The sequence below is a fragment of the Mchenga conophoros genome, linkage group LG16, assembly GCF_057382185.1.
Source record: "Mchenga conophoros isolate Kocher_MC1m ecotype Shallow Benthic linkage group LG16, M_conophoros_male_GT1.1, whole genome shotgun sequence".
Classification (NCBI taxonomy): domain Eukaryota; kingdom Metazoa; phylum Chordata; class Actinopteri; order Cichliformes; family Cichlidae; genus Mchenga; species Mchenga conophoros.
The window spans coordinates 21,463,566-21,478,073 of NC_140541.1; the positions used below are offsets into that span (position 1 = coordinate 21,463,566).

Genomic DNA, 14,508 nt, shown 5'->3' on the forward strand with positions numbered 1-14,508 from the left:
AAAACAGTAATAACGAATGACGACAGAAGGAGAGCCAGTGGCCCTGTGAGGAAGTTGATGCACGAGTGGGGAAAGCTCAATATCGAAAACCAACTACTGTATCGCACGGCAGGACAGCGGAGACAGCTTGTGCTTCCAACACAATACCACCCCCTAGTGCTGAAACATCTTCATGATGACCTGGGTCATATTGGGGCAGAGAGGGTCATTCACTTGGCAAGGGACCGTTTTTACTGGCCTTTTATGAAGAGGGACATTGAAGCGTATGTGACCAGGAAATGCCCCTGCATTAAGAAAAAGAAGCCGGTCAAACAGATCAGAGCCCCGATGGGATCAATCTCCACTTCTGCGCCGCTTGAACTGGTGTCTGTGGACTATATGCACCTAGAAGCCAGTATGGGGGGCTACGAGTACATCTTAGTAGTCATCGACCACTTCACCAGGTTTGCTCAGGCCTACCCCACGAAAAACAAGTCGGGAAGGACGGCGGCGGAGAAGATATTCAATGACTTCATCCCCAGGTTTGGATTTCCAAGGCGGCTACACCATGACCAGGGCAGAGAATTTGAAAATGACCTGTTCATGGCCCTACGACGCCTGGCTGGGGTTGCTCACTCGAGGACGACACCATATCATCCACAGGGCAACCCAGCCGAGCGATTTAACAGGACGTTGCTCCAAATGCTAAGGACGCTGGAGGAGAGGGCGAAGAGCAACTGGAAGGAGCACCTACCCCAGATAGTGCATGCCTACAACTGTACCAGGCATGAGGCCACAGGCTTTTCACCCCACTACCTCATGTTTGGTCGGCACCCCCACCTCCCAGTAGACCTAATTTTTGGCCTGTTAACCAGAGATCAATCTGAAACACCTCAGAGTTATGCCAAAAAGTGGGCATCACGGATGAAGGAGGCTTACCGTATTGCAGCTGAGAACAGCCAGCACTCCAGTGCAAGGGGTAAGAAGTATTATGATCGTCACATACAGAACACAGTCACTCTCCAGTCTGGTGACAGGGTCCTAGTCCGTAATATGAGTGAGAGGGGAGGACCTGGAAAATTGAGACCCTACTGGGAGCAAACTGTGTATGTCGTCAAGGAACAAGTGGGTGACAGTCCCATTTACAAAGTATGCTCTGAGGCAGGTGGTGCTAAAACCCGCATACTTCACAGAAACCTTCTACACCTTGTAAATAATCTACCTGTGGACTTACCTGACCTGCAGAGGGGGCCATTGCCATCCAGAGGGGCTCGAAGGAAAAGGAGTGACCCTGCTGTGGGACATGATGGGATGGAGACGCCCGAAAGCAGCAACTCTGAAAACTCAGACAGTGAAGCACCCAGAGTGCAGTACTGGCTCAGAGTATCACCACAGGCTCAACGCCAAACAAAGAATCTGAGACCAATGCATCAGTCCCAGAGAAATATTGAAGGAGCCCAGAATGTCCCTGGAAAACAAATATACATGCCACGGTCAGGAGGTCATATGGCAGAGCAACCCAGAGGCACTTCTCCTGAAAGAGAAGTTGAACAAGAACAAGGTGAAAACCAAATTGCAGACTGCTCTGTTGCTGATCCAGAACACCTTGATGCGGAGGAGTGTCCAGAGACAATGACTGAGGGTGATGAGGCTCGACCGCTGACTCCTCAGGAAGCCACAGTGAGGAGATCCGCCAGGGGCAGGAAACCCCCTCGGGTTCTCACATACGAGTCCCTGGGCCAGCCATCTTACCGAGCACACGGGTCACTTAACCCCGCTGGACTTTGTACAGTACAGGCCCTGCCAGTCTGGGGAATGCCACCCCTCACTGTGCCACACTACATCCCATACCAACCATTCCCCTGCACTGTTGTACCATACACAAACCCATATTGATGCACACACTGACGAAATACCTTCGCTCTGAAATATGAAGATCAAGAACTGTTTCTAGGTGAGCGAGTTAAAGTGTTAAGAAGTGTGAACTTTTTGTGTATTTTCTTGAAATGTCTGGAGCCATCTTTTTTTTTGTTTGGGAGCATGTGATCCACACAGAAATGTGGTCACAATTGTGAGTTAAGTGTCGTGATATATGGAGATTATTTTGCATGTTTTATTTTGCTGGTTTATTGGTGTAATTTAAAGCCACAATGTCATGTAAGTTCCCTGTTGCCAGGAGAGTGTATAACACTTTGGACAGTAGGGGGCAGCAGCGTGCTTTGGGAACTGAGTCGGGTGCATAGCTGCCGTAAGTTTTCCATTCTGGCAAGACTGACCAGGCGAACGGCAGCGTGTCTCCTGTGCTCACTTTCTCTCCTGTTTTACAGGTCAGTAACGTGGTCAAAAACATAAAGAAATACACAGCTGGACACTGTGATACTTAAACTTTCATGACATAAGACGGGTCTGTGATATGTGATGTATTATACTGTCGCTATGTGAGCTACTTTAGCTCTGTAAGATGTTATAGCTAGGCTATATGCCTGGGTAACGCTAGCAAGCTGTTGCAACTGCGTATAATACTCCATATAATAATAAGAAGCACCAACCCAGTTAGGTTTACAGTTCCTGATAAACTTGTAGCTTTGTGTTCATGACAAATGTTTTGTATAACGCGTGTGTAAAGTGTTCTGAGCTCGCCTGAAGTCATGTGTAAACTTGCTGTTTCAGTGTTAGAATCTAACTGGTCTGAAAAGGACATATGAAGCGAGAGCGCTAATAAGAGTACGGCCAACAAAAATGCTGGCAAGGAAAGTAGTGCAGTAATGTTGAAAGTAGAGTTTCCTTTCTATGATGAGACACTACCATGATGATGTGAATTATTTTGTTTATCTCATTTATGGGAAAAGAGGTGTAGTTGTCATTTGTTTCATTCATTTAAACCCTTTGTTGTTTTATGCCAGTAGTGTGGACTAATATTGAAATGTACTGGTGGAAAACAAGCCATGTGAGGGAATGAGCAGTTATTGTGAAATTGAGTTAACGAAAGAGTGGAGCAGATATGCTTGTGTTGTATGAATAAATTCTGGCAAGACTGACCAGGCGAACGGCAGCGTGTCTCCTGTGCTCACTTTCTCTCCTGTTTTACAGGATCGTAATCTGGCTACGCGCCCATCATAGTGGGGCCTGTAACACCAGCACCATTCAGGCATCGTTACGATGGAGTAAATGTGACTAAAAGTCTCAGCTTGATAAATTACAATTTTTTAAATTTGCAATAAATATGCAACTTCATAACTCATTTTCATGTAATGGATTACGAGACTTCCAAAAAAACAAAGTGTATTAATATTGCATTGTTAATATATCTACTGACAAACTGATTTGTTTCTGTGTGGGATATTGACTTTAGGGTTAATTTGCAAGCTGCAACTGCATCACTGCTGCCACCACGTGGATAATTTAATAGCAGGCAAACACAGAACATGCTAGTTCTAACCAGTCATACTGTGTGGATTCTGGGAAACTCTGTGATGGAGTAAAGTTTAGGATGTGTCAATTTTGCTCGAAATTGATCTTTTGTGGAACTGTTGAACCTGGTAATGGTGTCCCTCAGCACAGATCTTTTCTAAGTTTGAAACGAGAGTGTAGACTGTAAAATTTACATTCAGAAATTGCCTCACATTTTTATATGGTTTCATTTATTAATGTACTTCACACACATTACAAAAATTCATTATGCTGTCTTGGCAACTATACGGAAACCAGTTCTTAAAAACAGTTCAGTCAAAGAAGAAACACTTTAAAACCAAACGAGAAATTACATATAACACACGTGTTTTAAAACAAACTCGTTATTATCCTTCTTCACTTGGTGGTGAAGTATTTTGAATAGGTCTTGTTGTACATCACTTGATTATCTACTCTTATGACAGTTCTCAGGTTTTGCCAAAACCAGGGCTCTGCGGCTGCTGTTCGCGGCCACTCTACAACACTGCTCTCGCACAGTCGCTTCCTCAAGCGCAGAAAGTGAGAATGCTGCAGGACAGGCTCCAGCATTAGCAGTACTATCACATCCACATTTTCATCCAGCAGTCTTTGGTGGGCCAGATACATTGCTAGCTTGAAAGCACCGGTCTTAACGTAGCCCTTTGTTAAGACAAACAGAGTCTTGCGACTGTACTGGATGCTCTGGGTGAGGTTGTCCACCAGTGGGACTCCTGGGGGCCAGTCCCTCTCTTCCAGACACAGTGGATGATACTTGTCTCCCTCTTCCTCCAGTTGCACCCGCAGATTGCTCATCACCCACTCAGAGACCTGTGGGTCTTTTGTATCATATGTCACAAAGACATCGTAAATAGTATCTGGCGAGTTCAAGGATCTGTACCCTTTCGGCTTAGCTTTCATATAGTGTAGGACATAGGAAGCATCCCAGTAAAATAAGTGAGCAACTGTTGAAACAATCATGAAAAGAATAATGATAGAAGTTGTTAGAGCGTAGATCTTCTTTGCCTGTTCCGCATTTACACACTGACTAATGTTAAAACTTATCAGTATTTTGTTCCTCTGGTTCACTGGTGTGTTACATGTCACCTGAGTGGTGAGTCTTGGGATCTTTACATCACTCTGTTCAATCCATAAAATAAAGTCTATGGAATCACAAGTACACTCAAATGGATTTCCTTGTAGGAACAGAGTCAGGTTTGCAGGTCCTGATTTGAAGGTAGTTTCATTGACAATAGTCAATTTGTTGTTACTCAGGCTTAGAGTCGTGAGGCTTTTTAGACTCTTTAAAAAACAATTGTCTGCATGGAAAATGTGATTATGACTCAGGTCAAGGAAAGTCAAAGTTTGTGTGATGTTTGAGTTAATAGTTGTTAAAGTAGACAGAGAATTGTAACTTAGGTCCAAAATTTGAAGTTGATGGAAAGGCAGTTTGTCCCAATTAACATCACTGAGTGAGTTATGACTTATGCGCAGTGTGGTGAGGTTATGTGGCAAATATTCATAAACATCATCTGGAATCTTTGCAATGCCATTAAAGGATATATCTAAAATTGTCAAATTAGAGAGATTAGTGAAAAGTTTCTTGTATGTGCTATCCCTGTCTTTCCAAAGTTTCCCTAGATGATTTTGTGCAAATATAAGTTCTGCTAATGATTTGCTATACATCTCTTTTGTTGTCAGTGTGGAAATCTCATTATGACTCATATTAAGGACTCTTAGCACAGGTAGATTTTGTGTAAAATTTAAATTAAGCGTTACCCCAAATGCTTTAAAGTAGTGTGGATTGTAACTGAGGTCTAGTACTTGTAATTTCTTTAGTTCTTTGAAGGCGTTGTTATAGGCCATATCGACCTTATTGAAAGATAAGTCCAGATATGTCAGATTAGGCAACATCTTGAACTCTGTGCCATTAAGTGCCTGTGAAAATCCATTTCTGGAGAGGTTGAGACATGAAATATTTCCATATCCCTCAAATAGCTTTGGAGAAATGAAGAACAGATTATTTGAGCTGAGGATGAGCACTCGTCCAGAGTCAAAGCACTCTTGCTTTATTAGCCTGTCCGATATCTCGTAGCTAAAGTCTTTTGGAGTAGCTGTTATGGAAAATGAAATAGAAAGGTCTGAATTCTGGTTGTATCTGTCTGTTAGAGTTGGTGGACTTTCTATTGTTGTGGGATATAACCTGTTTTCTGAGAGATATATCATTTTTACGTGGGAGAAATGGCTGAATAAAGTAGAGTTGCTGTAAATAATGAAGTTAGTACCTAAATTCAAAGCAGATAGATTTTTTAGATTGTACAGAGGTGTGAGTGTGTCTGGTCCAATACTCTGGAATACCAAAGCCTCCAAATGCAAAGTTTTCAGTGACCTGAGGTTTGAAAAGTTTTGTGAAAGAGTTATTTTTTCTGGGTACAATCCGAGAGCATAATTGAACGACAGGTCAAGCTTTTCTAGCCTGTGAAGATAACTAAATGCCTCAAAAGATGGTTCCTCACCAGTTATAGATTTTAGTAAAAAATTAAATGCCAGATATAATACTTTAAGATTCTTTAGACTTTGAAACCAAGAGGGCTTAAGGTAATTTAGTGAGTTTCCTCCCAGGTCCAGTATCTCCAGCTGTGTCAGTCTTTGAAATGCATCAGGATGTATGTGAATAGAACCGTTAGGGCAAGGAACACAAGGGTACCGAGCATTGTGACATCTTGGACAGTTGCCTTTTATATCAAGGACTTTTAAAATTAGCAACCCCTGGAAATCATCTTTAGATATGTTCTCTATTTTGTTGGAATCCAGACCTAAAATTGTAATTGACTGGGGTAGTCCTTTAGGAACGTGTGTTAAGTTGTTGTAAGACAAGTTCAGAGCATTCAGTTTGTTCAGTATTTGAAAGGGTTTTTCCATAATAGCAACAGACTTCCCACAGGGATTCCAGAAGTAGCAGTTTTTAGATAGAAACAGGTTTGTTATGTTTTTTAAACCAATAAAACTGTTGTCATGTAATTTATCCATGCTAATCTTGTTAATTTCTAGCTCAAGTGTTTCCACACTGTGGGGGAGATTGCGTGGAATTTCAGTCAGACAGTTGCCGCTCAGTTCCAGTTGCTTGATTTTTGTGAGATTTTTGAAAGCATTTGCAGGAATGTTCAACAGTCTGCATCCATAACCGTCCTTGGATTTGTTTGCCCAGTTGAGATTGAGCTGAGTCAGATTTGTCAGTTTAGAAAATGATTCATCTTTAATACTCTTAATAAAATTTTCTGATAAGTCGAGATGTGTCGCATTACTGGTTATCCCTTCTGGTACTTCCTCTAGATGGCGGCCTTTACAGTCAAATTTGACTGTATTTGATGTTTTGTTGGATATAACATCACAAGGGAACTGCCGTGTCATCCAGGTAGGTGTAAATGCAGCCGGCAGGATCTCATGATGGTAACACAGATAGAACAACAGCATCCAGCATTTGGTAATCTGTGGAAAAATGATGGAATCAGTTGAATGAAATAACCTTAAGCTTATAAAAGGGCTTCTACAAAATTATAACACTTTTTCATGATTATTGTGGTAAAAAAAATAGATAAAAGAACACTATTTGTACTATATATAATGTTATATATTATATTACTATAACACTTTTATCATGTCAATTAGGGGTTCACAAAATACAGTGATATTGGTCTGCAGATTAGGTTTGCTTTTAGAATCGGCTTAAAGCTTATATTTTAGATGTGACTAAAAGTCTCAGATTGATAAATTAAAATTTTTTAAATTTGCAATAAATATGCAACTTCATAACTCATTTTCATGTAATGGATTACGAGACTTCCCAAAAAGCAAAGTGTATTAATATTACATTGTTAATATATCTACTGACAGTTGTTAAAGGTTGACCCAAATTCATTCCCTCATCCCTACCAGGCTCGGACATCTGTGGGCCTTCCTGTGATGCAGTGAGCACTTCTCCTCGACTTCACTCTATTCACTCCTTATGTGACATATTAATGGATAAAAATCGATGTAATTTTTTCTGTGCATTACTGGTTTCCAAACTTTTTGTGAAACTTTTTTGTCTACTGACTTAAACTGTATATACCTAAACCGAATAGAGCCCTTATTAATGTTATCACAGTTATTTATTACACCACTGCTTTTCCTGTTTTGACATGTTAAAATATCAGCTAGGGAAAAGACAATGAGATTGTAAGGCAATCTTGAAAAAATTGTAAACCTGTCCTATTTGCAGCAGGTGGCAGTAGGTTGGAAGTCTAGTGAGAAAAAAAAAATCTTGTTCTTTCTTTTACTTATCAAAACAGCAAGTAAGGGGTATGAAATGTAAAACGATACATGTAAAATGTACAATTACCAGCCTAGAAATAATTTTAAAAATAGGAGATATCAAAAATCTTTCAGGTTGTTGTTAAAGTACTTTTCATGGGAGCACGTCACATACTTAGTGATAAGTGACATACAGTATCCCATAAATTTTCTAAATACATTTGTCCCATGTCTTCATTATACCGATCGTGGCTCAAGAGTTGGGAGTTCGCCTTGTAATCGGAAGGTTGCTGGTTCGAGCCCCGGCTTGGACAGTCTCGGTCGTTGTGTCCTTGGGCAAGACACTTCACCCGTTGCCTACTGGTGGTGGTCAGAGGGCCCGGTGGCGCCAGTGTCCGGCAGCGTCGCCTCTGTCAGTGTGCCCCAGGGTGGCTGTGGCTACATTGTAGCTTGCCATCACCAGTGTGTGAATGTGTGTGTGAATGGGTAGATGACAGGTTGTGTAAAGCGCTTTGGGGTCCTTAGGGACTAGAAAAGCGCTATACAAATACAGGCCATTTACCATTTACCTGTGCAATTTATTGAATTGAAATACCTAAAAAAAGGGGCATCACTTTAAAATAATGTAACATTATTAAGCATTATTAAGGTATTACTAAGGTTTTACCAAGTGGTTAATTCATCATTTATATAGCATCAGTTCTCCTGTTATGCCATTTATAAATACAGGTATATTATCACTACTTTGATTATGATTACTATTAGCAGCTATGTAGTAGCAATTATAGCTGTACATGATTTCACCATGTCCAGCAGTGATAGCTGTACATGGCGTAACAGTAACAGATGGATAAACATATCTGCATCGGCATACTAAGGAAGAGCAGTGATGTATAAATGATGAATTAAGCACTTGCTAATACTTTACTAACACCGTAATAATGCTTAATAGTGTGACATTATTATAAAGTGCTACCGAAAAGAAAGTCTTGACTGCTAAATGTATCTTTGACAGTTTAAGATAAAGTGTGGCTTCATAGCTTGTGTTCTCAAGATCGCCAAGTGCTGATTTCTAAAACAAGTTAAATAAAATGCCGATAATGATGCCATGATGTTTTTCTACACATTGGCTGGCAAGTTTTATTATACCTTTTAATTGAATATGTCAACACATTTCCAAACAAGCAAAACAGATTTAAAAGCAAAACACAATAAAATGATCAGTCTGGGTTTTTGGAGTCAGATATATCTATACAAAGTTTTGGCACAAAATCATAAAATGACAAAATCATCAAAGATAACATCAGAATGCAGAAAATCAGATTATTCTGATAAGTAAGTTAAAAGTAACTATACACACACTCAGTAACTTACCATTGCGCCTGTACTGTATTAATCCCTGAATGACAATCTTGAATTCAGATTTTCTCCTCTACCATTTAAAAATAAGTGGTAGTGGTTAAAAGACAAAAAACAAAAAAACAAAACCCAAAACCAAAAAAAACCCCCAACAAGTTGCTAAAAATCTATAAGGTGCATATCTTGTATATCATCAAGTCGAATTAGCCGTTTAAACATCTCTGCACGCTCACATACACCCATCAAAATAAGGAAGGGGACTGTTGTACACAGCAGAATGAGCTGTGGGGGGGGAGCAGCGTGTGAATTGAACAAATATGTCTGTTTCATTTCCTTCTTTCATGGTATGTTGCATTTCATTGCCAACTGAGTCTGAGAATCCCCCACTGGCATCGCAAAGAGTGGCAATGAATTTCCCAAATAATTTGAATACAGAGTTTAAAATTAGCACATCATTAATTATTAATATTTCATTAATAATAAAACTGCTCCCATTACAACAGTTCAGTATTCACATATAATAATTCATATACAGGAGTACATTTAAAGCAATCTAGAGAGAAGAAACTGCATTTTTCCAGCATATTGTTCTCTTTACAGTGTCTCTTTGAAGAGATTGTTGTATTGTTTGTGACCTTCGGTTGCTAATACACTCCTCAGGCTGAACCAAAAGTATGGCTGGGCTTGAGGATTTGTTGGCCACTCTAGCACAGACCTCTTATACAGCCTCTTTCGTAATCTCAAGTACTTTGAATTGCAGGGCACTTTCTCTAAGAATATAAGCACTATAACATCATTTTTTTCATCCATTAGCCTTTGGTGAGCCATGTAGAACGCCGTCTTGAAGTTTCCCCCTTTGATGTATTTTTTGGTGAGAATAAACACAGTCCTCTTGCTCCTGTGGATGCTTTGAGAGAGGTTGTCAATCAGGGGGCATCCGGGCATCCAATCCCGGTCCTCAAGACAAAGCGTCAGTCGGCGGTCTCCACACTCCTCAAGATGAGCGCACATTTCCTTCGTCACCCACTCTGATACTGCTGGATCCTCCTTATCATAGATCACAAAGGCATCGTAAACAGCGCTCTGGGAATACAGGCGGCGGTAGCCTTTGAGCTTGGCCCTGCAGAAATGGTAGATGTACCAGACATCCCACATGAAGAGATGGCTGGAGATGGACAGCGTGACCAAGATGAGGACGAGGGAAGTCATTAGGGTGGAGAGGATGATTGACAGGTAGTGGTGCTGGCAGGCCAAAAGGTCCACTGAGATGACTGGACGACCTCTTTGTGCCCCTGGGGCAACGCAGGTAACATCCGTGCCCAATCTAGGTATGGTTACTGTAGTCCTGTTGAGCCATGTGACAAACCAGGTGGCATTGCAAGTGCACAAGAATCTGTTTTGGTGAAGAAGTAACATGTCCATATGATTAAGAACATCATCTGGAAGGCTGGATTTTTCAATGTACTGGATGTGATTAGAACTCAGGTCTAGATATTTCAAGTGGTAGGCACCCTTGAGGAAATCTGGTGTAAGCTTTAGGATTTGGTTTTTGTGTAAAATTAGTTTCTCAAGAGATGTGGTGCAGTTTGATAACACATCTGGAACAGTAGTCAAGCTGTTTCCACTGAGATCCAAGACTCGCAATGAGTGTAGAAGTTGCAGTTTCTTCCAGTTAAAGGATTTTAGTTTGTTATTTTTGATATACAGCTCAGATAGCTTCTCTGGTAGACCACTGAATACGTCCGATGGGATAAAAGGGAGGTTGTTATGAGAGATGTCAAGGACAGTCAGATTAACTAAATTCTTAAAATAGTTGACATATCTGGTGTTCCCATCTCGCCACAGTACATCTAACCGGTTATCTCTGAACTCTAACCTTTCTAGGGATTGACTCTCCAGCTCTGTGTTAGTGGAAGTAGAGATCTTGTTGTGATTCATCAGGAGTACCTTGAGGTTTTTTAAATGCCTAGTGAAATTAAGCATGTGAGTCAGACCTTCTGATTCAAAATAGTGGTTGTTGTTACTTATATCCAAGATGACCAGATTTTTCAGCTCTTGGAACGCGGTAGAGTATAGCAGGTCCAAACGGTTCCATGAGAAGTCCAGATATTGTAAATTAGCCAGGTAAGTAAATTCAGAACCATTCAGACTTTGACTCATTGCATTTCCAGACAGATTGAGGCATCTTAGCTCTGTAAGGTTTAAAAATCGTGAATGCAGGAAGAATATATTGTTTCTGCTGACGTCCAGGGTTTTGCCAAACTGACTGCATTCTTTTTTGACGAAGGATGTAATAACTCCAAGTTCCTTGTCCTTGTATTTGCAGCTTCGTGCATACTCATCATATCTGAAATAATGAATCTCTCTCACGTCTTTGTTTTGGTACTCAGCAGCGGAAGACATCGGAGACCAGTCCGAGGTTTCTCCTCCGGACAAACCAAGTTCAATTTGGCCATCAGAGGGAGACGATATTTTGTTGTCAGACAGGCTGATTATTTTAAAGCTTTTCAATTCCATCAGAATACTAAGCTTTGTCATTTTAATGAAGTTTGTACCCAAATCTACAACCTCCAGGTTCGGTAGAGGTTTTAAATGAGCGATACTCTCTGTAGTTAACTGCTGAAACACATAACCTTTCATTCTGAAAATTTTGAGAGACTTCAGAGAGGAGAAACTGCAACTCAGTCTTAGCGTTTGAGGGTACTTCTGAAGCTCGTAGTTGAATGAAAGGTCAAGTTCTTCTAGTTTACCCAGGAATTTGGGGAAAGCAGTGATTTCTAGCTCCCTTGCTAAAAAGTTTGATGAGAGGTCCAGCACTCTGAGCTCAGTTGTGGTGTCAAACCATTCAGAAGGCACACTTGTAAGGGAGTTGCTATGCAGCCGTAATGTTTTTAGTTTGGTCAGCATTTTAAAAGCTGTCTTGCTGATTTTCAATGGTGCGTTATTTGGACATGGGCTACATGGAAAAGGAGCGTTGTAACACCGGGGGCAGTTTCCGCTAATGTCTAGAATCTCAAGATTAGTTAAATTTTTAAAGTCTTCATCAGTGACTTCTTGAATGTTATTGTTATAGAGATACAGCTCCTTCAGAGTAGTGGGTAGCTGATGTGGAATGAAAGACAAGTTATTTGATTTAAGAGATAGCAATTTTAAATTGTTAAACTGTAAAAATGCATCGTCTTCTATATCATAGGAATCATTGCAGGGGTTACGAAAATAGCAGTTTTGACCAAGGTAAAGCACCTCAACATATCTAAGCTCAGAGAGGTTTGCTTTAGAAAGATAATAAATATGATTCACTTCCAAGCTCAGAAGGATCAGATTTGAAGGCAGGCCTTTAGGTATACTGTAGAGCTGATTGCCATCTAGATACAGCGCTCGCAGATTGTTCAGTCTGCTGAAAGTATTTTCCTCAATTGTCACACTCTTCAGGCACATCTTGTCCTTGGGTCCGATTTTGATGGGCACACAGTTGCACCTCATGTCAATCTCAGTCAAGTTCTCCAAACCGTAAAAGGAGGTGGAGTTTAAACTCGGAATATGGTTGATGGTGAGCGTCAGGTTTGTTGTGTCTCTCGGGATTCCATGGGGGATTTTTTTGAGGCTTCTCTCAGTGCAGTCCACCTTCACTTCACTCCCATTGTTGATCTCGTTAACATCACATGGCAGAGTTTTCGGGTAATAGATGCCAGTTGCCAAAATAGGGAGACAAGACCACAGGGTGAGCAGTGCCACACACATCTGCACGGAAACATGAGAAAGGTTTGCTAGTAGAAATCTAATAATACTGTAACAGCACATTATAAATGCAAATCATAACAAGGGACGCTAAAATCAGCAACTTTAGTAATCATGGCCAGCATATTATACTTTACTTTACTGTACAATTAGGAAATAGCATTCTCTCGCATTTGATTTTCTACTTCTCAACAGTTAATAGCACTTCTAAGCCAAACTACATTTGACAGCTTATGAATTCTGATACTATAGAGTATATAAAAATCATACTCACCAGGTGGAGAAACATTGTTTATGTGAGAAAACAAAAAAAAAGAGTCCAGCTCTGACTTGTCTTGTCTGGTTCGATGGAGTACTGAAAGAAGTATAACACTAACAAACATTCCTGAGGTGGTCGATGAAAGTAACAGGTGTCTGTGTTAGCCTAGTGTGTGTAGAATTAGCCGGCATCACTTCCTACTTTCTTACAAACCACAAACATCCAAATATTTCATCTTTTACTACATCGTGAAAAGGCTTATTGGTGCATTTATGCTATTGCTACTGTAAAGAGGTGCCTTTAATAAGATACAGCAAGTTTAATACTCTGACTCTTGTTGTATGGCAGATATTCCATGGTATTATAAAACACAGCTGGATGAGTTACAAGTTATTATTCAACTGAAACCAGTGAAAGGAAGAGTTTCATTTCTCATTAAATTTTAGGGGAAAATGAAACCTGTGGTGTGGTTTGGGTTTTATCACTGTACATGGTGGTGAAGTTATTTTAACATCAAGCAGAATATTTTTTTTTTGTTATCTGTGACTATATGACTAACATTCAGTCTCACCTACCCAAATTTAAGATAAATAAATATGTTCAGTGGTTTTAGGTACAGTTCCTACCGATTTACAGTAGCTAGACTGTTTAGCTGTCTGTCTTTACAGTGAAATGGTGTGATTTACTACACCTATTCTAGCAATACTAGGTATTCCTGTTGGTCAGCATACCTCTTGTTAAATTTGGGTTTATAGAAAAATGTCTTGAGAACTACCGATGAAGTGCTTTAAACATTTGAAGCAGAGATCAACTTCAATCATTATCTGTATTTTCCTTAAGCACAACTAACATTTTAAAATTTCCATGTATCCTGGGAAATATCCGTATATTTCAAATGGTTTGGCGTAAACACTCTGAGCTGGATAAGTGGTTTAGAACATGGTTTGAGCAATGGATGGACAGATGGATTGGTTTAATGTTTTTTCAATTCATTGCTCACTAGGTTGGCAATTTAAGTTTAGATGGTTGTTTGCCATAAAACAAGTATAAACATGCATGTCATCCTAAATCGAAGTGATCAGTGAGCATCATCAGGTCAATTTTGACCAGGAGTTCACTATGTTGGCATTTAAGCACCTTTATGCTTATAGCCTCACTGAGCTGCTGGCTGTTGTCTTTTTCGTTTTACTCAGATGCATACACATAATGCACAGTGACTCGTTCTCAAGCTGTGCAAAAACATTCTTTCCAGCCCTGTACTGTAAGTGAAATAGGCCATCATCATCTTTAATGCAAAAAGCACTTTCACCACTAAAGCTTGAGCGAAAAGTAGAAAAAATTAATTATTGAACACACTTGAAACTAAATAAAGACGCTTTATTGAATGAAACTTCAGTAACAAACTTTTGTAGCCGAGAGATTGGTAATGACCAAAACTGTGAGCGAGCAGAGTG

General features: G+C 40.2%; 3 protein-coding genes across 3 annotated transcripts; 1 reads left to right on the forward strand and 2 right to left on the reverse strand.

Annotated features, from left to right (window-relative positions):
• The first annotated feature begins 530 nt into the window (after window positions 1-530).
• On the forward strand, window positions 531-7,418 carry LOC146556726 (uncharacterized). The gene is made up of 3 exons (XM_085250346.1): window positions 531-2,306; window positions 6,739-6,820; window positions 7,342-7,418. Exon 1 carries the CDS (start codon window positions 583-585, stop codon window positions 1,873-1,875), a length of 1,293 nt encoding a protein of 430 aa, XP_085106472.1. The 5' UTR covers window positions 531-582; the 3' UTR covers window positions 1,876-2,306; window positions 6,739-6,820; window positions 7,342-7,418.
• Window positions 3,618-9,203, reverse strand: LOC146556727 (toll-like receptor 8). Its single transcript, XM_085250344.1, has 2 exons — window positions 9,073-9,203; window positions 3,618-6,894 (listed from the first exon to the last, which is right to left on the reverse strand). Exons 1-2 carry the CDS (start codon window positions 9,073-9,075, stop codon window positions 3,787-3,789), a joined length of 3,111 nt encoding a protein of 1,036 aa, XP_085106470.1. The 5' UTR covers window positions 9,076-9,203; the 3' UTR covers window positions 3,618-3,786.
• A 426-nt stretch (window positions 9,204-9,629) lies between these two features.
• On the reverse strand, window positions 9,630-14,411 carry LOC146556728 (toll-like receptor 7). Its single transcript, XM_085250343.1, has 2 exons — window positions 13,070-14,411; window positions 9,630-12,798 (listed from the first exon to the last, which is right to left on the reverse strand). Exons 1-2 carry the CDS (start codon window positions 13,082-13,084, stop codon window positions 9,652-9,654), a joined length of 3,162 nt encoding a protein of 1,053 aa, XP_085106469.1. The 5' UTR covers window positions 13,085-14,411; the 3' UTR covers window positions 9,630-9,651.
• Window positions 14,412-14,508: the final 97 nt, after the last annotated feature.

What these genes read in the sequence shown, in the direction of transcription:
- LOC146556726 (XM_085250346.1), top strand. Translation starts at nt 583, where the DNA reads ATGGCCCTACGACGCCTGGCTGGGGTTGCTCACTCGAGGACGACACCA.